General features: G+C 44.5%; 1 protein-coding gene across 1 annotated transcript; it reads right to left on the bottom strand.

Annotated features, from left to right (window-relative positions):
• Nucleotides 1–1,017: 1,017 nt before the first annotated feature.
• anapc5 (anaphase promoting complex subunit 5) lies at nucleotides 1,018–18,117 on the bottom strand. Its single transcript, XM_084315512.1, has 17 exons — nucleotides 17,567–18,117; nucleotides 17,357–17,436; nucleotides 16,593–16,702; nucleotides 16,276–16,486; nucleotides 14,469–14,535; nucleotides 14,237–14,338; nucleotides 12,781–12,971; nucleotides 9,759–9,840; nucleotides 9,401–9,493; nucleotides 9,125–9,306; nucleotides 8,799–8,934; nucleotides 8,257–8,331; nucleotides 7,202–7,323; nucleotides 5,419–5,526; nucleotides 5,118–5,265; nucleotides 1,368–1,530; nucleotides 1,018–1,260 (listed from the first exon to the last, which is right to left on the bottom strand). Exons 1-17 carry the CDS (start codon nucleotides 17,762–17,764, stop codon nucleotides 1,055–1,057), a joined length of 2,274 nt encoding a protein of 757 aa, XP_084171638.1. The 5' UTR covers nucleotides 17,765–18,117; the 3' UTR covers nucleotides 1,018–1,054.
• Between the last annotated feature and the right edge of the window lie 6,515 nt (nucleotides 18,118–24,632).

Raw genomic sequence — 24,632 nt, 5'->3', positions numbered from 1 at the left:
TCAGCACTATTATAAATGCCATCATAACTCAAGAGGTAATTTTCCTTGGCCAAAAATGGGTTCAATCAGTACGCTTCTAGTGGAAGAAAAATCATCTCCCACACTAAAATACATTAATCTTGTGGCTAAGTGTGATATTACTCTCATTCATCATCAACAGCTGCCTATTTGACAGCTCCTGATAAACTTTTAGCAGGCTCCGCTTCACTGTCTGCTGAAATTCAGGTCCGACAGGTTTGGTCCCAGGCTGCAGTTGATATCAGGCACATTGCCTATATTGATGATAATAACAATCATTCAAATTCGATCACTGACCCAAGATAAAGGAGACAATGGCCCTATTCTGGAAATGAAGAAATGCAACATTAAAGATATAATCTGTAATGCTGTCAAAACAGCATCCTCTAGGCAAAAGAGCCTGTTGTGCTTCTTTTTTTTTTTGGTCTGGCATGTGGGTTGGAGTTTAGTAACCTATGTTACCTCTTTTGGAGCCTGTGGTGTGGCCAGCAGTAGCAACTCCTCCCCTATACCCACTGAAATCCACACATCCTGCAAAAACAAAAACTGTAAACAAAGCGCAGTACCATGTTGTCATTTTTTGGCAAGGGGTCGCTGTTTGATGACATTAAAAATTCTACCTTTAATTATGATTATCAACATGAGTAATCACATGAAAGGCATGGCAGGTCACAAGTCAGATTTTTTTCTAGTTCTCAATATTTATAAAGGATTTACTGCAGTTCTACCAAAGAGGCCATATCTTCACCACCATCTGGTGGTAATCATCAGACAGTAAATCTATTTCGTAACTCAAAGAAATGACAACTGCTGCACAACATGGAGAGTGTAATGGCAAAGATGACATACTTATAACAAAGATGACATAAAGATTCATGTTTATTGTACAAGAGTCCCAAAACATAAATTGTTTTATCGCTTATTGTAAAACAATTTACCCAAAAGGTAATATTTTCTTTTAACGGTATCGGTTTTTGAACCCCCCCCCCCCCCCATAATGCAGCATCATCTACTGTTGGTGGAAAGAGGGGGATAGTTAGAGTCGCATGGCAACCGCTGGTGCCGGTGACTGCAGCTCCTGGTCCAGCAGACGGAAGAGCATGGCACACTTGTTACGTTGGGGGGTTTGTCCCAACGAGTGGCACAGCTGAGCCTGCAGGTAGTAGACTTCACGCAGCCGCTCCTTACAATTCAACATGGAAAAATAGGCTGCGGCCTCATCTAGTGTCTGAATTGCCAGAGCTGGAGGGGTAAAAACAACACAACTGTTTACACAGAAGCTTTAGAACAACAAACACAGGAAATCTATGATGGGGATTAATACTTGACAAAAGGGCCATGGCAGTTACCTGTGTGCCCTTGTCCGTTGGGCTTGAACCCAGCCATAGCCATCTGACAGCGAGCAGTCAGCAGCAGAGAACGGCCTTTGTCCATGACGGCTCCATGGGCCAGAACCGGCTCCATGGCTTCATGGAGGACACTCAGCGCCTGCTCAGGAATCCCCAACATCAGCTGGAGAAAAGAAGCAAAACAACAACACAAAATGATTTAAAAAAGGATCACACCAGTCTCACTACACGCCACATCATTTACATAAACCTTGACCATTTCCCCCAAAATTGCTTTCCATATTTCAATCAATGTTACGGAATGTACCTGAAAATATGTCAACATTAGCTAAATCTCACTGTGTCATTGAAATCCCTCTTCCAAGCAAAAATTCAAGTAAAAAATCCAGCACTTGTAAGGAACAATTCTTTCCAAGAGTAAAATGTGTCTCAACGGCTCCCATGGCTCTGTTGTGATTGAACCCAAGTATAATGGAGGTCAACGATTGGCTGAAAGTTGCATTGCGTGGTTCAAGGCTGTGGTAGCTATACACAAATACAAAAAAAAAGAGCAAATCTATTTTCACAAGCTTCCAAGACCCCATCCAGAACTCCAACCACAGGACTCGGTAGGTAGAGGTGATTTGAAATCAATGTGTAAATTTGAACTTGTATTATAGTAATACAGCCATTTTATATACAAATAATGACAGTGATTTTCAAAAGTGTGAATTCCCTACTGTACCTAGCAACGTCCAAGTCTCGCAGAGTGTTTTTACACACCGTTTCAATATGAATAGCAGTGAATGATGTTTAAAAACGACTGAATGAATGAATTAATGAAAACTTTATTTAACAGATTGCAGAATGGGTACAATACTGTACGGCTCAATACACACAATTGTTAAGGGGATGCAGACCAGAGAAAGACGTGTGTCTTGTTTACATCAGGGTCCCCCATTTTCAATTCATAGTGACATTTATGACATACACAACATACATGACATTTATGGCATAGGGACATATAGGTATTTAGTACTGATGCATTTGTGACATAAACGGTATTCAAATATGCAGTACTGTTACCCCTAGATCCTGACAGAGTATATACATATGATGGGGAGGGGACTGTACATTAGGAGGGGGTGAGTGGGTGGGAGAGAAATATACATATGGTGGCGAGAGAATATATACATACGGTGGCGAGGAGACTGTACATTTGGAGGGGGTGGGTGGGTGGGAGAGAAATATACATACGGCGGGGAGAGAATATATACATGCGGTGGGGAGGAGACTGTCTATTAGGAGGGGTTGGGTGTGGGGGGGTTTGGACATTTACGGTGGCCAGTTTCGAATTGCAGCCTCCCGTAGGTGCTTTTTAAGAGCGGTTTTGAATGTGGGTAGGGATTCACATTCCTTTACAGCTTTGGGTAGGGCGTTCCACATTGATGTGGCATAATTGCGAAATGTGTTTAGTCCCTTGTTTGAGCCGAATCTGGGTTTAACATGATTTGTTGAGCTTCCTCTGGTGTTGTGGTCGTGGTATTCACTGACCTTTGGGAAGTATTTTGACATGTACATGGGTACCTTAGTCGTATAGTGTATCTTGTAGACCAGGCCCATTGCAAGTTGCTGTACTCTGTCGTCTACTCTAAGCCATCCTAGGTTGTCAAAGTGGGCAGGGGTGAGGTGGGTTCTAGGGGTAAGGTCAAGTAGAAGTCTGACCAGTTTGTTTTGTGATGTTTGTAATCTTGTTTTTAGCGCCTTTGAGGTGCTTTGGTACCATGAGGTGCAAGCATAGTCGTAGTACCCTTGAATGAGTGCTCCTACCAGAGTCTTCAGGGTATTCTTGTTTACCAGAGAGGAGATCTGGTACAAGAATCTAGTTCGTTGGTTGACTTTTTTTATTACATTGGATGCCATTTTGTCACAGGAAAGATTTGCCTCTAGGATGGAACCCAGGTAGGTAATTTCATCTCTCCTTGTGACAATATTGTCACCCACTGTAACTGAGAAGCCGTCGGTCTTGCAGAGTTTGTTATTTGAACCGAAGAGAATGGACTCTGTTTTGCCCATGTGTAATGATAGTTTGTTATCAGTGAGCCATATGCAGATTTTGCCTAGTTCCGAGCTGAGGGTTTTTTCAACCTGCAACTTGTTCTTGGCAGAGACCAGCAGGGCTGAGTCGTCCGCAAACAGGAACAAGTTGCAGTCACAAGCTGACGACATGTCATTTGCATAAATTAGGAACAGTAGCGGTCCTAGTATGCTTGCTTGTGGAACACCACAGCTCACTGTGAGGGAGGGGGATAGGGTACCGTTTACCTCCACCATCTGTTCTCTCCCCTCCAGGTAGGATTGCATCCAGCTCACTGATAAACTATCAAAACCAATTGCTTTTAGCTTGTCAATCAGAATGGAGTGATTGACAGTGTCGAAGGCCTTTTGTAGGTCCAGCATGACCATGCCGCAGTATTTGCTCGCGTCCACCTCTTGTTTGATGTGGTTGTTCAAATAGAGAAGGCATGTGTCAGTGGAGTGGGATGTTCTGAAGCCAGATTGGAATTCGTAGATTAGATTATTTTCCGCCAGGTACTTTTCGACCTGTTCGTAGACTATTTTCTCCATGACTTTCGAGATGGAGGTAAGAATAGAAACAGGGCGGTAGTTGCCTGGGTCTAATTTGCTGCCCTTTTTGTGCAGAGGGGTCACTCTCGCAATTTTGAAGTCCTTGGGGACGTGTCCCTGTTTTATGGAGAGGTTTATTATGTGTGTGATGACTGGGGTGATGGCGGCTGATGGCGGCTGCTGAGTCTCTGAGGAATTTGGAGGGGATGTTGTCATGGCCAGTGGCCTTGTTAGGTTGGAGGGCGCTCAGTTTTTTGAGTACCTCATCGGTTGTTACCATTTCTAGTTTGAAGTCGTCTTTGCGGACCCCTAGGTTTTTGTAGTAGGCTACTATGTGTTCTACCCCATAATGCCCTGAGTGGGAGGGTAGTTTGTTTACCAGTGTTGTGGCTATGTTTGTGAAGAAGATGTTTAAGTAATTGGCTACATCCAGCTTGTCTGTGATGAGCGTGTTGTCCGTCTTTATGTTTGAGAATCTGGTTTTAAGTTTTTTACTGCAGCCTAGTTGATTATTGAGTAATTTCCAAAGTTCACGTGGTTTGTTTTTGTTTTCCTCAGTTTTGCAATTGATGAAATTCTTTTTTGCAGTTTTGATCATGGTGTTTACGTCATTTCTTAGTCTGTTTCTTTGAATTTTTTGTTCAACCACGTGGGCTTGGAATTCACTGTTTGAGCTTTTGGAAAGCTTTGTCTGACTTTTATGAAGTTCAGAGCATTTTTTGTCTCTGGTTTTCATAGCGGCCAGTATTTCAGTGTGCATCCATGGCTCGGTGCGATTTTTAACCCTGGTGGTTCTTAGGGGTGCCATGTTGTTGAGTATTGTTGTGAATTTGGTTTTGAATCCAAGCCATGTTTCTTCAACCTGTGTACCACTGACTCACTAAAGTATACGCTGTATAAATACACTGTATATAAATACGCTGTATTAAGTACACACAATTGTACACAAAAGATCTCTACTAATGGCAAGAAGTCAAAACGGGTCTTTTAAGGACACGTGACTGTGCTGGTTTTGTTTTGCATAAACAAACAGTGATGGGAGATTAGGGTTTGGGGAATTTGCATGTGTTGGAGCTGTAACCACATCTACAATGGTGTGTTTGTTACGGGCAAACTAGGACAGAATGCGTGTGGCTGACCAACCTGAGTGAAGGCCAAGTGTAGGATGGTCTCAGACGCCAGAGCCTGTAGATGGTGCTGTCTAGCCAGAGCCAAGGCCTGCAGCAGGAGAGGAAGTGCGGTGGAGAAACCAGATGATTCCCAGTGGAGCTCAGCAGTAGACAGCATCACCCTGGATGAGGCATTTGGAAATACACAAACAAAGCTGTTACACGATAAACACACCAGATTCTTTGACAAACTCGTTACAGCTCATAATCATCATCATCTTGTCTAGTCTAAAAACACAGATCCAGGTTCTCCAGGCTTGCGTCTGCTCTCCTACCTGATGATTGTCTCTGTACATTTGGTCTTCTCACAGTGGACCTGTAGCCTCTGCAAGATGCTGTATGCTTCTGTGGTTCGATTCAACGCCTTCAGAACCTGAGCTTTCCTGTCGAACACAATACACCATGTCATGAATAGAACACAGACGACAACGTGTACAAGACAGGCTTGATGATCAAGAGCTTGAACGACCACATCAAACAAGAGGTGGACGCGGGCAAATACTGCGGCATGGTCATGCTGGACCTACAAAAGGCCTTCGACACTGTCAATCACTCCATTCTAATAGACAAGCTAAAAGCAATTGGTTTTGATAGCTTATCAGTGAGCTGGATGCAATCCTACCTGGAGGGGAGAGAACAGATGGTAGAGGTAAACGGTACTCTATCCCCCCCCCCCTCACAGTGAGCTGTGGTGTTCCACAAGGAAGCATACTAGGACCGCTACTCTTCCTAATTTATGCAAATGACATGTCGTCAGCCTGTGACTGCAACTTGTTCCTGTTTGCGGACGACTCAGCCCTGCTGGTCTCTGACAAGAACAAATTGCAGGTTGAAAAAACCCTCAGCACGGAACTAGGCAAAATCTGCATATGGCTCGCTGATAACAAACTATCATTACACCTGGGTAAAACAGAGTCCATTCTCTTCGGATCAAATAACAAACTCAGCAAGACAGACGGTTTCTCAGTTACAGTGGGTGACAATATTGTCACAAGGAAAGACGAAATTACCTACCTGGGTTCCATCCTAGAGGCAAATCTTTCCTGTGACAAAATGGCATCCAATGTAATAAAAAAAAGTCAACCAACGAACTAGATTCTTGTACCGGATCTCCTCTCTGGTAAACAAGAATACCCTGAAGACTCTGGCAGGAGCACTCATTCAAGGGTACTATGACTATGCGTGCACCTCATGGTACCAAAGCACCTCAAAGGCGCTTAAAACAAAATTACAAACATCACAAAACAAACTGGTCAGACTACTACTTGACCTGAACCCCAGAACCCACCTCACCCCTGCCCACTTTGACAACCTAGGATGGCTTAGAGTAGACGACAGAGTACAGCAACTTGCAATGGGCCTGGTCTACAAGATACACTATACGACCGGGGTGCCCATGTACATGTCAAAATACTTCCCAAAGGTCAGTGAATACCACAACCACTACACCAGAGGAAGCTCAACAAATCATGTTAAACCCAGATTCGGCTCAAACAAGGGACTAAACACGTTTCGCAATTATGCCACAACAATGTGGAACGCCCTACCCAAAGCTGTAAACATTCAAAACCGCTCTTAAAGAGCACCTACGGGAGGCTGCAATTCGAAACTGGCCACCGTAAATGCCCAAAACCCCCACCACCTCCTAATAGACAGTCTCCTCACCACCGCATGTATATATTCCCTCCCTGCCGTATGTATACTTCCCTCCCACCCCCTCCTAATGTACAGTCCCCTCCCCATCATATGTATATACTCTGTCAGGATCTAGGGGTAACAGTACTGTATATTTGAATACCGTTATGTCACAAATGTATCAGTACTAAATACCTATATGTCCCTATGCCATAAATGTCATGTATGTTGTGTATGTCATAAATGTCTATATGAATTGAAAATGGGGGACCCTGATGGAAACAAGACAAACGTCTTTCTCAGGTCTGCATCCCCTTAACAATTGTATGTATTGAGCCGTACTGTATTGTACCCATTCTGCAATCTGTTAAATAAAGTTTTCATTCATTCATTCATTCATTCATTCATTCATTCATTCATTACCTGTAGAGACCCTCCGTTTTGTTCAAGGCAGCAATGGCCGTGACGTGGGGCTCCGCCAAGTGGTATTTCCCATCATTCATATGCTTTTCAAACTGGATCTTCAGGTCACAGAGCATCCAGAGCTGTTTCACAGACACAAAGCTTTCACAATTAGCTTTTCCATTTGATAGCATTCAGGTTTATGCTAACGTGGTAGAAATAATCATTTTGCTTTTCCAATAATATAACATAGTTAATAAGTGGTTGGAAAGAAGCTATTGTTAAAGGACGACTCCACTTTTTTTGGAAATTAGCTTATTTAACATCTTCCCTGGAGTTAGACAAGAAGATGCATACCTTTTTTGTCTCTGTGCGTGCATTTTAGCTTTGGGAATAGACGCTCCGTTAGCATAGCTTAGCTTCATCACTGGAAGTGGGGGAGGACAGTAGCCTTACAGTGCCTTACAGTGTATTGCAAGGTCTGACATTGACCAAACTTGATATGCATGACCTTGGTGGGCTCTAGGTCAACTCCTGAAAAGGGGGTCAATGTCAGACTTTGCAATCAAAGTTAGGGGGCTAATAACCCTTGCCATAATTTCAGTGCGCCCCCTAACTTTTGATTGCAAGGTCTGACATTGACCCCCTTTTCAGGAGTTGACCTAGAGCCCACCAAGGTCATGCATATCAAGTTTGGTCAATGTCAGACCTTGCAATACACTGTAAGGCACTGTAAGGCTACTGTCCTCCCCCACTTCCAGTGATGAAGCTAAGCTATGCTAACGGAGCGTCTATTCCCAAAGCTAAAATGCACGCACAGAGACAAAAAAGGTATGCATCTTCTTGTCTAACTCCAGGGAAGATGTTAAATAAGCTAATTTCCAAAAAAAGTGGAGTCGTCCTTTAAGTCAACAGACAAAAGGCCTGTACCATATAATTACAATATTGTGAGCTCAAGTTCGGTATCGCATGTTGCATCAAATTGGATCAACCCCAATGTCGCCCCTTCTCTCCACTCTATACTGGCAAACAAATCAGAAACGTCCCCAAAATATAATCGGACTGAGTAAACTCACCTTGGCATGCTGTGTGTGAGGAGGGAATTGCTGCTTCAAATGCTTGAGAATCTCTGCCACAGCACCATACAGGCCCTGCAGCAGAATAACATGAACATGGAAAACATCTTACTACAAGACTTGCATGGAAAACAAACGGGGCTTAGTATCTTACTACAAAGCTTGATACGTGGAAGACAATACCAACGATCTAACACAGTTTAATACATGGACAAACAAAGCTAATACACAGAAAACATCTATGGCTTAAATCATGGGACATATTCAGTATTTTACTACAAGGCATAATACATGGAAGAATGCTTACTATCTTATTACAAAGTTTACTACATGGAAAACAAGGCTTGCTATCCCACTACAAGGCATAATACATGGGAAACAAGGCTTAACTATCAGCCAACAATGGAGTGCCGCTTGGGAGCTGGAAATGTGACATGATACATTTTGATTACCTAGCTGTGAGGCTGTTCCAGCTAATGACGAGTATGTAAGATAGGGACAGAAGAGAAGCCAGACAAGAGACAGGAGGTCAAATGCACTACCTGCTCAGCATGCAGCTCGGCCAGGTGGCAAAGTGCCACGGCAAATGCCTCCGTGTTGTTCTGGTGGACGCCGAAGTTGACCGGCTCCAGGCTGCTCATGTTCAGAAGCAACTGGGCCTGCTGCTGGGCCATGGTGCTGCGTGCGACACGGAGACCGGACAGATCAGATGATAATAACACTGAGCAGCAAAACACTTTCCTACCCATAATGTGATTGATGATGCGGTGAAGGGGACACTACATGTGTCTACACATAATCTACTGTCAAGTCACTGTGCATTCCCATTGTCACAGTGCATTATGGTGATGAGTATGAGGAGCCTGACCTCTTTCCGTACATCCTCCATATGGAGGTGGTCTGGGCCAGGCTGATCTCTATCAGCTCCGACAGGCTGTGCTTCCAATGTAGGATCTCTGTGACCTTCTGTGCATCCATCAGTTCATGGGCCGTCTTACCCTGTATCGCCCCCTGCTGGACCAACGACTGGATGCCCAGAGATGCCAGATACTGGTGAGGAAGCATGTGATAAATGGGCGTGGTGGTTAATACATAATTATGTCTGGGTGCAATTAAATGCTACATCCGACATGTTGGGACTTACTGGTAGGCAGAAATGGGTGGCCATTTTCACTGAGTCCTCAGTTAACACAGGGCTATCTGATCCCTTCATCTGTTCCAGTGTGTATAGCCAACTCTGAGGCATGGCACAAAGGAAGGAAGGAAGGAAAGGATGGAGGGAGGGAGGGAGGGAGAAAACAAGACAGACAGAAAGAGAGAGAGTGTTATGTTAAGTGGCAAGTAATTTACCTATTTCAAACCCTGCCCTCTTTTCTTGATCCTCCAATCACAACTGAGGGAAGCAACAGTTGTGATTGGAGGATCAAGAGGGCAGGGTTTGAGATCAATTTGAGGTCAATTCATCAACTAATTCTCCCTCATAGTATCAACAAGGTTCTTACCAGACAGTGCTGCAGGCACACATGATCATTAGACTCCTGGGCAATGCGGATGGCCTCTTTTAGAGCCAGATCAGCCTGGTGACTGAGGGAAAATAATAATAATATAAATGTTACATTTTAAATTCATTCAGTCATGTATGAGCTAGTATTTAATTTGAAAAAGGTGGTATAATTACAGACAGTACCAGTACAGCATGGATATTAGGGCTGGGCGATATGACCAAAAATATCATATCACAGTATTTTATTTCCTTAATTTTGACCATATAACAATATTTGACGGCATAGTTTTCCGATACCAATTGCACTTTGATATGACTTGTAATACAAAATGTACATTTACATTTAGTCATTTAGCTTTTATGCAAAGCAACTTACAAGTTCTGTTGAACTTGGGTGCTACAGTCTTGAGTGCATAACAGTATATATATATATTAGCATAGTACAGGGGTGGCCAACCAGTCAGAGACTAAGCCACAAAAATTACTATGGTACCACAAAGAGCCACACCATATATACCAGAATTTCTCAACCTTTTTTTTCAGTCACGGCACCCTTCATGTGTTTATAGGTCCTACCCTCTGAAGTTGCTAATGTATTTTTTAGTTGGGCCTCACAGGGTTAAAAGTACTGTCTGTAAATGTTTATTTAAAATGTTGTAAGCACATGTACATAGTCAATGGGTCCTGTTGTTCAGCCTCACAATGCTATTGGATAGTAAATGTGTTTATAGGTCCCACCCTCTGGCCTCTGAAGTTGGTAATGTCTTTTTTATTTGGGCCTCACAGGGTTAAACCTCTGTGCAAATGACATCACGCCATAAATCCATCTCTACAGAATGTATGAATTAATGTTGCGTTTTCTTTTCAAATGTAGCCAAGAGTAAAGACCCTAACCCTGTCAAAACAGCAGTCAAAGTGTCAGCATTACGTTTGTTTACCAATGATTTTAACTGTTATTAGTGAAATATAAGATTATAGAAATCTCAGGGCATTGAGTTGGAAACCGGCGCATATTGACGGGAGGAAGTGGAGCAGCCAAAAGTGAGTGTAGTCTTTTGAAGGAAGATACCCAGGGCTTTCGATGGGCTTTCAAATTTAGAAAAACTACACAACCCAGCTCATGCAGCCCCTGTCAATCATCTGACTTCTGGATTTACTTTTTTATTTCTCTTATTTTTCGGGATTATCTCCCACAAACCTGAACGTTATTGCCATAAAACAGAATGCAGTTAGTTTCTCTACCTTTCTGTGTACATCTAGCAAAAAACTGTGTTGCAATATGATGAAAAATGGTGGAGAAATTATAAAAAAGTAACTGTACTTACAGTAGATTTCATTCACGGTTTGTGAATCACGCCTGGTGATACTAAATCCAGATTGAACTCTGCCATTGGAAAGGGGAGATTTGGCCCGATCCATAGATGTGCGACTTGGCCATAATAAGGTCATTTATAGGCCTGATATTCTATAATCATATTTCAAATAGCATGTGTCCGGATGGCAGAATTCAGTACTGTATCTACAAAACCTTCTGTTTAATCATCTTCCCTTTATTCATTTGCTTTGATTTTTCAGGTCTGGTAAATTTTAGCATGGTGTTATTCACAGTCAAAGATAGAATTTTCTTTTTTTAATAAATGTTTTATTGATATTCTCCTTTGGTTCATTACAATTTACTCAAGCCTAGTAACAGACACAATATGTCATCCCCTGAGATCCATAGATGTCCCTAGAATCAGTTACCAAGAACATGCAAATGGACCATTTAAAAAAAAATCTGTAAATGTTTATTTTATGTTCTTATGGAATGAGTGACATAAGAACATTATGTGACTGCAAAATACAAATTAAGGGCTGCAATAAGGAAAGTAAAATCCAACTATGCCGCGAAATTAGAACAACAAATCACAACCAATGATACAAGAACCATCTGGAAAAAACTCCAGGACATTACCAACTACAAAAAGACCCCCCCCCCCCCATATCTGACAGTGATGACCAGCTCCCGGACAAACTCAACATCTTCTACACAAGATTTGAACAGTCACCCCCCCCCCCCCCTCCCCCTTCCACCTTCATATCCCTCGACAACTCCATCAAAATATACAAATATGCGACACAACCCTTATAGGCCTCATCACAGACAATGAAACAGAATACCGTACACAGATCAACCACACAATCACCTGGTACATAGACAATAACCTCCTCCTCAACTCATCAAAAACCCAAGAACTCATCATCGACTTCAGACGCCAACCAAACCCCAAAACCCCCATATCCATCTCCGCCAAACCCATAATCACCACAGACTCCTTCAAATTTCTCGGCACCCACATAAGCAATAACCTCAAATGGATTTGATATTGTGGTCTTGTAATTATGTATTTAACTGCATGTAGTATGTACGTATTGTAAGTGATGTTATATGTTCTATGTTGGAACAATGCTGTAACATGCTGCACTAAAATCTAATTCCACGAGCCTGGCTGGGTGGTCATTAAAGATAATTGAATTGAATTGAATACAAAAATAATAATAATAAAAAAAAAAAATTTTTAATCAATGGATGGAAGAGCCACACATTGACGGGCAAAGATCCGCGGGTTGGCCACCCCTGGCATAGTAGGTAGTAATAGGCAAGGACGATTATTTTGTAGAAAAGTGCATGATAGTAAAAGACAGTACGAAGGTTTTATTTTTTTTCCATTTCAGATATTGATTGAAGAAGGGTGTTTTTAGTCGACTGCAGACAATTAGGCGGGTTTCGGCTGTCCTATTTCATTCAAAATGGTCTATTTTAATAAACTTTTTAATACTGCTCCAAAGATGTTTTTTTATTTAATGTTTATTTTTTCTTAGGTATATATCTTTTTTACAATAATATATTATGTATATATCGTAGATGATGAAAAGAAATAGTAAAAATCCATCATTTTGCATGGATCCATGATGGTTTACACCTTCACATCCGGTCTGCCTCCCCACCCTAATGGACATCCCCCACCATGGCTACTCACTAGTGGCCGAAGCGACAATGCAGGCTTGCTAGGTTGAGGGCAGCGTAGCGGAGGCTCCGCCCATAACCCTCGTCCCCATTACTCTTGCCCTCGCTGCCAGACAGGATGAGACGATCAAAATAATGCAGCAGACTGTGGGCGGAGATGAAGATGTCCTGGACTCGCATGCTGTTCAGGTAGTTCAGGTAATGCTGGGACAAAACACAGTATTACTGATTAGTAAAACACCTGCCTCTATATTCTGACTCAGACAGCACTATGAAATGTATTGTCACATAATTGAGTATGGTTAAAGGGATAGTTCTGTTTTTTATCAGTAGAGTCCTTTCTCAGCACAATCCATGCTGTTCCTCATATTAGCTCTGACTAGTTAGCCACAAACCAAGTCAATGGGGTCGAGTAGAAGCTGACTGAGGCTCACTGAACTCTTGTTTGTGTGCAATGTGAGTAAATTTCAGTGAGGGGTCACGCTCCCGTCTGTACAGTACAAGCTGACAGAGGCTCACTGAATTTTACTCCACAGAGCCTCAGTCAGCTTCTACAGACTGGAGCTAGACCCCATTGACTTTGCATTGGTTTGTGGTAGGGCTGGGCGATATAACGATAACGATAAATATCGCGATATATTTTAATAATCGATATCGAATATCGAAATAAAAAAAAAAATCGAAAAATCGAGAAAATTTTTTTTGCCTGCAACAGGGCAGTTTTAAAACCAGAGACAGTGGACAGACTTGTCTTTCTTGCCTGCAACTTAAAGTAATGGCTTTGCTTGTCCAAATGACAATACTGACCAAATTCAGATTTATTTTTCTCTTGTCCATTAATTTTGTTTGCTTTCTAATTTAAAATACATTTTGAAACCGTCTGTACACAGTAGGCTATGTGTGCTAGCAGAACTAGACTCCAGTCACGAGTCACAGTGCACATGTGCGGTGGTTTGTCCACCAAAAAAGCGCCAAAAGATCGAAAATAAACTAGCAGAGCCAGAACTGTTCAACTCCTCTGGAGCCACAGCCAGCAGAGAAGCCGGTTTACTTTAGCTTTTAAACCAGCTGCAGCCTGAGAACTGGAGTGTGAGGGGATGTAACACTAAAGATGGCGGCAATGACAAAGAATTGCTGCAAAATAAACATACATCTGTTGTTAAAAAAAAAAAAAAAAAAAAATGTTTTTTTTTATTTTTTTTTTTATTTTTTTTATACTTATAACAATTCGATAATTATCGATATCGAGAAATAAAATAAAATTATCATATCGTTATCGCGATATGATTTTTTTCCATATCGCCCAGCCCTAGTTTGTGGCTAACTATCCGGAGCTAGTATGAAGAACATCATGGCTTGTGCTGAGAAAGAACTCTGCCAATCAACATCATCATTGGTAAGTAAAATAAAAATAGGGCTAGGGTTCCAAAAATCAGAACGGTCCCCTTTAAGTGGCAGTCGAGCCTCACCGCCTCTGCAAAGTCTGGGTTAAACTTCAGCATGTTGTTGAGCTCAGCCTGTAGAGCGGCCGGCTTTAAAGCTTTGTTTTCATCATTCTTCAGCAGGTAGGCCTGAAAGGAGAGGATGTTTCCATCAGTGTGAAATACCACTCAGCTTGTTTCAACACAAACACAATACATTTGTGATTTTTATTTTCCCAACTAAGTACAGATTTATTTTACCCTTGACATTTACTCTCACCTGTCTTGCAAGAAAGTACTCTGCTTGTTTTTGTGAAAGGGGACCTCTGCTTGGAGTATCCTCATTTCTGTAAGACAAAAGTGATAGACAAATGAGAAACATGTGCAAGATCTGCTGTGAACAATCCTGATTACAATGGGTGACTGTATTAATTGTATTATTATTATTATGGAAGCAAATAAGGGACTGTATTAAGTAGGGGTGGGAATCACCAGTTTCATCATGATACGATATGATATCGATTCTTTGGACAACGATACGATATTTGCCGATATCACAAAGTCTCTCACGATACAATACGATACGATTAGATTCAGGTGCCTGCGATCGATATGAGATGATATCATATGCCCATTTAACACAATCGGTAACATTTAGATCAACAAAAAAAAGGTAATGAAAATATCATTTGACATTTGTATTTTTGAGCTCTTCCAGACATTTAAAGGAAAATCAATCTATTGTTTTTAATACAAATAGACCTCCTGTTCACTGTAAAGTGCCACGTTTTTATATATTGAGCTTTAAACTTTAAGCTACATTTTTTGGAACTCAAAACTCACAACCTCCCTCTCCCAAACCGTTCCTACAACAATTTGTTGATGTTGCATGATCATGTATAGGCCTACATTTATTATGTATTATATTGTTTATGTTTAAATAACATTTAAACATCAAACTCCTCTGACCTCATCTTGTCTTTCCAAAGACGCGCGCACACACACACACACACAGAAAGGGAGAATGCTATGCTGTAACATCTACACACACGGAGCTACTGCTGTTGTTCTTGGGCAGATATGAGACTCGCCACAGGATTTTCAAAATAAGAGTATCGATATGAATCGATCTTATTACATCGCATCGATCCGATTCGATTGTTGATAATTACATCGATGTATCGATCTGGATCGATGTATCGTCCCACCCCTAGTATTAAGTATAGCTAAAGTCTCTCAAGAGAGGTCTGCTCAGTCCACCGCCATCTTGATAACAGCAACTAACACGACCTGACCCCTTCTACACATGCACCATCCAGTGGTTTCCCTATTTACCATGGCAACCACTCACTGCAGAGATCATTATGTAATCACCTCACTACAAAATACAGTAGATTATAATTGTACACAACATAAAATAACATCACATTTAATAATTTTCTCTGAATATGTTTTGTAGCAAGTCGTTTTGTTATTACACATTTTCCCATTCAAATTATGTCTCTTGTAATGTATAGCTGCCCTCGGGTTATGATGTTATCGGTCCTTCTAATCTACCCCAAAATGTGTCTAAGATAAACAATTTTTTTTAGCAAGCATTAGTGCTAAACTAACAGGTCCATTTTGCTACCAAACATTAGATCTGTAACCTTGCACAGCAGCTGGATTCACGAGATGTCAGAATTCACCTTTTTTGCTGGTCCTATTCTAAACAGTTTCAAAGGACAACTTCCCAGATGGTTCTGTGTAACAGACGGGTCAGGTTATTAGACCTGCTATGTAAGATACAAAATGTTACAGCTAATGCTAGCTACTGTTAATCAAAGATGATCTTCAGCAACATTTGGTAGCCGACTAGCTCTAATATGTGGTATCAAAAGGACAAGAGCGCTAACAGCAAAAGAGGATACGTTAGATGCCTTACAGTGTGGGGTAGATCAAAGGGCCGATGACATAACATGGGGACAGCCGTTTAATACAACTAATTTTCATAACTAAGTAGAAGGGGCTCATGTTTATTTGCAGTAATATGCAACTACACTAGTTTCACTTTCAACCCATTCAAATGAATAAGAATCATCACCAACCGCAGCTCTGACATGTGGAGTGGTGTGTCCAGCTCCTCCTTCTCCAATCTATCCCCAACAGTGTCCTCAATGTTGGTCAATTCCATGTCCGAGTCATCAGGATGGGCATATTTACTACTCTGGTAGTAGTGTTGCAGGGACTTGTACAGCTTGTACACCTGACTAAAGGACAACTTGTTGTAGGCTAGAAGCATGTGTCTCATAAAAAGACCTAAACAAAATAAAACATGCATTAGAGACAGAGGAATGGGACAGTCTTTCTATGGAGAATTATGACAAATCTGAGGGCTTAATAATTGTCAAATGAGTATACTCACCCACAACACTGGTTTTATATGCCTCTGAATCAAATGCATTAAAGGGGGTGGGAATTGTGTTAAAGAAGCATTCCATGTCTTTCAGCTCCCCATCCGCCATCTCACGTAGGCTTTTGAAGAAAACAAATATATCAGCCTCTGCTGATGTAAATGTTATGTGATTCAACAAAACTGTTGTTACCAAACAAGTTACAAAAATGACCCGACACCAAACAGGTTAAGTACAATGTACAATGTACTTAACACTTACACAGTACAATGTACAGTCTCTATGTCAATGTACAGTCTCTATGTCAAATGTATGTCAGTATTCCAATGTACAGTGTGTCCCCCCCCCCCCAACCCCCCCCCCCCCCCCCCCACCTCCAATGTACAGCCCCACCCCACCTACCCAACCTCCCCCAATGCACAGTTTCTATGTCAAATGTATATACACTCTTCTTCTGGATTTTTTTAGTATCACAAACAGTACTGTATTTGAAAATCTGGTATGTCATAAATGTATAGATGTAGCAGTACTGTCTATCTGTATGTCATGTGTGTCATATGATGAATTGAAAATGGGGGACCCTGATGGAAACAAGACGAAAGTCTTTCTCAGGTCTGCATCCTCTTAACAATTGTATGTATTGAGCTGTACTGTACTGTACCCATTCTGCAATCTGTTAATACACTTTTCAATCAATCAATCAATTCAATCAAGTCTAACAAGGCAATTGACGGCAAAATCAACATTTTTCAAATAGGTCAACATTGCTGCATACCTGTATTTGACATCATATGCTATTTGAGAGCAACAACCTTCAACAGTCTTAAGGAATTGACCAAGAGGCAAGTCTGGACCCTAGTGATGAACCCGGAATGAAAAAAAACATAAAAACAAGTTATACGGTAGGCCAATGCTTACTTAATGTTTTATTTTAATTTTTTACTTTTCACAATGATGCAGTGTTAAAACAAGCAAGGTAATCAACCTGTTGTAGAGGTAGAATGAGCTTGTTAAGACGCCTTCTCTCTGGCAACGCCATTTTAGACGTTGACATCTCATGTAACAAGGCAAGGACAGAGATTTTATACGGAGTCACCCAGTCTTTGATGCCAAAGACATTAGCGTGAACTACACCGTTCGTCATCATTGGATTGAAATACAAACTTTCATGCACGCTCGCCATTGTTACAATAACAGGCTAGTCGTAAAATATACTTCCCTTTGTCGTTGCAAAGAGAGAAACCAGAGATAAACGAACTATTGTTGCCCAACTGGGTGAGAAAACGTTATAGCAAAAGCAATGCTAGACTTTGGTTGTCAGTAGTAACGTTAGCCAAATAGCAAGGACAAGGTAATGTTAGCTAGCCACGTTCCGATTTGAAGCGAGCAATTCACAACATATCAACAATGAATAGCTACTAGCTAACGCTAGTTCGCAAACCAAGTATCTTTATGAGAGACATTTGTTAATTAGCTTATTAGTCGCTTCAAACCACCCTCCCTAGGTCCATTTGAAAAGACGTCACAAGTCGCATTCAGTACACACCATCGAACACAGATAGGAAAATTGTCCCTCCCCCTTTTTTTCCTTGAGAGAATATCTAGACAGCGCCTCTATAACAGACGGTCCTGCACAGTAGCGCAGCGACCGGAACAGGAAGTTGAGACGCTACTTGTAAATACACCTGCAGTCGTCCGAGACTTATTTGTATATTGTTTTCTTCTTTATTAAACTGGATGGAACAAATGGAATATCGTTCTTATTTATATACAAATATCTGGATGTAGTCCAACGGATATGATCAGTGGACTGTGGATCAGAGGAGGACGACGAGGTGCGCAAACAGACCGGAGAAAGTCGGATAGTCGACGGAGCCGTCGGCAAACAACACGGCACCTTGTCGACTTAAAGGACCAGGACACTGTTAACGTCGACAATTGGTATGGATTTTTTTTTGCTTTCATTGGATTATAGTGGACTTTTATTATTAGTTCCAACGGAAGATGCCAAAAGGGATTATTTTTTTGGAGCTACAGCTGTAGTCTGAAGTAATTTTTATACATTGGAAGCAAGCTATTAATTATTCATCCAAATAACTGACAATGGTGCTTATAAATGCAGAGTGCCCTATTGAGGATTGTGACTATGTAGCTGAGCATGTAGCGGCGGCCGTGGTGGCGGCCATGTTAAGTGTACACGCCACTATACATGTCGCAGGCGCAGCCCCCTGGGCGCCGGGCGCAAATGCTAAAATGGAGAAGCTAAAGCGTCCCTCCATAGCACTGGCCGGAACGGGCGAGGCCTGGTCATACTTTGTAACCCGCTGGGGTGAGTATAAAACAGGCACCAAGCTGGTCGGGCCCGACATAGTTTCACAGCTACTGGAGTGCTGCGAGGAGGATCTGAGGAAGGACCTCACACGCGCGGCAGGCAGGAGCCTAGCGGGCAACGACGAGGAGGACGTCCTCGCTGCCATGAAGGCACTCGCCGTTCGCGCAGAGAACACCATGGTAGCTCGGGCAGCCCTGTCTAACATGCGGCAGGGTTATGAAGAGCCCATCCGGTCGTTCCACGCCCGCATCAAGGGGCAGGCGGACACGTGCAAGTACCAGATGAAATGCACTAGGACAGGGTGCGACCAAGTCAACGACTTCACGGAAGAGATCCTACGTGACGTGATTGCCCGTGGCATTGCAGATTCGGAAATACAGCTCGACCTGCTCGGTGAGAAGAACCAGAACATGCCACTAAAGGACATGATCGAGTATATCGAGGCTAAGGAGTCTGGAAAGCGCTCTGCATCGCGCCTGCTTGACCCTCAGAGCGCGGACACGGTCAGCAGTTCGTACAGGCGGGTGAGACAACAGGACACCCGCGCCAGAGGAGGAGCCAGGCTAGAGAAACCAAAGGCCAAGCCCGAAGGGGTATGCATCCACTGCGGCGAGGTGGGCCACGGCAAAACACCCCAGTGGCACGCCAGACGTGCCGAGTGCCCAGCATACGGTAAAAAGTGTCGGAAGTGTGGCCGCCAGAATCACCTCGAGAGGGCCTGCCTGGGTGGCCGATCGACTAGGCCCCCACCCGGAGAGACAGACTGGACGTGTGACGAGCAGACAGCAGCATTCGTTGAGCTATGCACAATCAGCACAGATGGCGAGTTACGCACGCTTCCCCTCGCTCACCACCTGTACGATGATATGTGCGACAAGTGGATGAAGCGTGCGTCCAGCCCGCAGCCATACGTCAACCTCACTCTCACCACCGAGCACGAGGATTACAAGGCTCTGGGTTTTGACCTCCTAAAACGCACCCGTGCAGTATCCCTGCCTGCTATGGCCGATACGGGATGCCAAAGCTGCCTGATCGGCATTAAAGTCGCTCAACAAATGGGCCTAAGCACAGAGGACCTCATCCCCGTATCCATGACCATGAAAGCTGCGAACAATAAGGGAATTCGGATCCTCGGAGCTGCGGTAGTCAGATTCGCCGGCAACAGTGGTGACGCTCGAAGGTTGGAGACACGCCAAATCGCGTATGTGACGGACACCTCAGACCGCATATTTCTCTCCCGCGCAGCCTGCGTGGACCTGGGAATGATCTCCGCCCAGTTCCCAACACTCGGGGAGGTGAATCTGGCGACATCAGAAGTATGTGACTGCCCGCGGCGTGCGGAGCCGCCGACCAGGCCAACCACACTCCCCATGTTGGCGATCGAGGCTAACAGGAAGGCGTTACGGAGACACTTGTTAGAACTGTACGCTCAGAGCACATTTAACACATGCCCCCACCAGACATTACCGAAAATGACCGGCCCACCACTCCGCCTCATGCTTAATGAGGATGCGACACCGGTTGCCTGTCACACCCCCATCCCCGTGGCCCTACACTGGCAAGAGGAGGTAAAGGCAGGCCTCGACCAGGACGTCCGCCTCGGCGTGTTGGAGGAAGTACCAATCGGTACACCGGTGACGTGGTGTCATCGCATGGTGATCTGCGCGAAGAAGACAGGCAAACCGCGACGCACTGTCGACTTCCAGGCCCTGAACAAGTATGCACTCCGCGAGACCCACCACACCCAATCTCCATTCCACCAAGCGAGATGTGTGCCTAACGGGAAACTCAAGACTGTGTTTGATGCCTGGAATGGTTACCACAGCGTCCCATTACACAAGGACGATCGCCACAAGACGACGTTCATAACCCCATGGGGCCGCTACCGGTACCTGTCGGCCCCGCAGGGGTACATGGCATCGGGGGACGGTTACTCGCGACGGTATGACGAGGTTGTCGCGGACATAGGCAACAAAACTAAGTGCATAGACGACACGCTACTATGGTCAGATACGATTGAGGAGAGCTACTTCCAGGCGGTCCAGTGGCTGGACATATGCGGCCGGAATGGAATAGTCCTCAACCCGGAGAAGTTCATTTTTAGCGCACCCACGGTGGACTTCGCTGGCTTTACAATCACCATGACTGATGTGCGACCGTGCAGTCGCTACCTGGAGGCGATACACGACTTCCCACAACCACGTAATGTCACGGACATCAGGTCGTGGTTCGGGCTGGTCAACCAGGTGGCCTACGCCTTCAGTATGGCCAAGCGTATGCAGCCATTCCGGAAGCTCCTGAAGAGTGGAGAACGCTTCGAGTGGTCCGCGGAGTTGGAAGACATATTCCGTGAGTCAAAGGATGTGATCATCGAAGAAATTGAGCGTGGTGTCCGCATTTTTGACAAAACCAGGCCAACATGTATCGCCACGGACTGGTCAAAGGAGGGCATTGGATTCTGGTTATTCCAGAAACATTGCCGATGTATGCCAGTCAGACCCTTCTGCTGCACTGATGGGTGGAAGATAACCCTGGTTGGCAGCAGATTCACGCATGCGGCGGAGTCCAGGTACGCGCCCATAGAGGGCGAGGCTCTTGCGGTCGCGGACGCATTGGACAAGGCACGCTACTTTGTGTTGGGATGCGAGGACTTGATTGTAGCTGTAGACCATAAGCCGCTGCTGAGACTCCTTGCAGACAGGGCGCTCGATGACATACCAAACCCACGCCTACGGAACCTCAAGGAGAAGACCTTGCGTTATCGTTTCCGCATCGTGCATGTCCCGGGCATGAGGAACAAGGCGGCGGACGCCATGTCACGTAGGCCGGTTGGCACCACACGGCCATCACTTATGGACCTTCCAGATGACAACGCCCACCTCCCACCCAGTACGCACACTGATGTACTGTCCTTCCTACGCCAGACCGAGCCAGGGAATGACGACGACACTGAGGAGGATGACCTGGCATGGTGTGCTGCGGGCCTTGAATCATTGCGGTCAGTGACATGGGATCGTGTCAGGGAGGCCACCAGCAGCGATGGTGAGATGCGCACCCTGGAGGAAATGGCGACGGACGGCATCCCCGACTCAAAATTCGAGATGCCGACGACGATCCGTGACTTCCACCAGTACCGTGAGAACATCACATCAACTGATGGGGTGGTCTTGTACAAGGACAGGGTGATTATACCACTCTCTCTCCGCAGAGAAGTGCTGAGCGCCCTACACGCTGCCCACCAGGGCGTATCGATGATGACCGCCCGCGCAGAATCCTCTGTGTTCTGGCCAGGCATGTCGGCTGACATCAGCGCCACTCGGAGGAACTGCGAGCACTGCCACCGGATGGCACCTTCACAGCCTGGAGCGCCGCCAACCCCGCCGATCCCAGTTGTTTACCCTTTTCAGGCGGTGTGTTCGGACTTCTTCATGCACAGGGGCGTGCACTACCTCGTGACGGTGGACCGGTACTCAAACTGGCCGATCATCTCGAAGGCGACGGGGGGCGCCGCCGGCCTCATAAATCACCTACGTCGGGCCTTCGTGACGTACGGGACGCCAGAAGAGCTCACATCAGACGGGGGCCCAGAGTTCACCTCCACCGAGACCAGGTCATTTCTATACAGATGGGGCGTACACCACCGCCTCTCATCTGTGGCCTTCCCCCACAGCAACTGCCGCGCTGAGATTGGGGTAAAGACAATGAAACGCCTTATCACGGACAACACCGGCCCAAAGGGGGAGCTTGACACAGATGCTGTGCAGAGAGCGATCCTGCAATATCGTAACACACCTGACCCTGACACGAAAATATCTCCGGCAATGTGTGTCTTCGGCCGCCCGATACGTGACTTCATCCCGGTTGTACCTGGGAAGTACAGACCACACGAGACCTGGCGTGAGACACTGACGGCAAGGGAGGAGGCTCTCCGCAAACGCCACATCCGCACAGCGGATGCCTGGGCAGAGCACACAAAACGCCTCCCGCCACTCATGGTAGGGGACATGGTCCGTGTACAGAACCAGACAGGGCCCTACCCCAACAAATGGGACAGGACTGGCAGTGTTGTGGAGGTACGCCAGCATGACCAATACGTGGTCAAGGTCGACGGCTCGGGCAGAGTCACACTTCGGAACAGGAGGTTCCTGCGCAGGTTCAGCCCTGTTCGCAACAACCTTCCACCTCCTCGATCAATTTACGACGACCTGGCGACCCGTGTCACCGTACCACCAGCACTCGTTGTCACACCACGTCTGCCTGACCCCAACTGCGACCTTGTGTCCCCCACATCGCCACCGGTACTCACGTTGGCGAGCCAACCCCGGCACGGGACGCTGCCTGCTTCGCACACGGTCCTTCAGGCGTCACCACCGGCCCCTTTGGACCCGGGAGCCGATCCCCCACCGGGGCCCGCTGTGTCGTCCCCTGCACCTAGGGCGGACTTACGCCGATCCACCAGGGCGACCAGAGTGCCTGCCTGGCACAGGGACTATTCCATGGGCTAGTCACATAATGGACACATGATTTATAGTCACATAGCCTGGGTGTGGGTTATACAGGTATTTGTCCACATTTTTGTGTGTTTGTTTATTATTATTTCTCAGCCTTTACACAGTATGTTAAAGACTCTGGGGGAGATAGAGAATATCTAGACAGCGCCTCTATAACAGACGGTCCTGCACAGTAGCGCAGCGACCGGAACAGGAAGTTGAGACGCTACTTGTAAATACACCTGCAGTCGTCCGAGACTTATTTGTATATTGTTTTCTTCTTTATTAAACTGGATGGAACAAATGGAATATCGTTCTTATTTATTCTTCTCCTTCTGGTTTTTATTGGCGGTTGGCACAAACGTTTTGGTGCATTACCGCCACCTACTGAAATGGAGTGTGGATTGATTGATTGATTGAAAACTGTATTACAGTTTTTCTCAATTGCTTTGGTGCATTTCTCTGATCAGAATTAAAGTTCTCATAACTGTTAGTGCATTTCTCAAAACAATTAGTACAAACAGCAAAACCTAGTTGATAACCTGCAGAAGCGTGTCACTTGCTCAAAATGGATAGTTCATTCCTCAAAAGTAAGTATTCATGTCAATGAAAGTGTCACTGTAAGAGCCAATTTACATGGTTGTAGTTATATATATATAACATATAACATAACATAACATAACATAACATAACATAACATAACATAACATAACATAACATAACATAACATAACATAACATAACATAACATATGTATATCTATGTGCCAGCCTGCCAAAATGAGTTTGTGGCATCAGTACCCGTTGCTCACCAGTAGGTGACATACTCAGCTACTTAATGAGTAACGGGACTGATGACAGGCAGGTGGGTGCGGCATTTACAATCCCAAATTTTGGAATTTCAAAAAAAGAGAGATTGAGTGACAGTGTGAATGAATGAATGAATGAAAACTTTATTTAACAGATTGCAGAATGGGTACAATACAGTACGGCTCAATACATACAATTGTTAAGGGGATGCAGACCTGAGAAAGACGTTTGTCTTGTTTCCATCAGGGTCCCCCATTTTCAATTCATATAGACATTTATGACATACACAACATACATGACATTTATGGCATAGGGACATATAGGTATTTAGTACTGATGCATTTGTGACATAAACGGTATTCAAATATGCAGTACTGTTACCCCTAGATCCTGACAGAGTATATACATATGATGGGGAGGG

Source organism: Notolepis coatsorum (assembly GCF_963971535.1).
Source record: "Notolepis coatsorum genome assembly, chromosome: 1".
Taxonomy (NCBI): Eukaryota; Metazoa; Chordata; class Actinopteri; order Aulopiformes; family Paralepididae; genus Notolepis; species Notolepis coatsorum.
The sequence above is the reverse complement of the archived record's forward strand: the minus strand, read 5'-3'. Positions and strand labels throughout refer to the sequence as shown.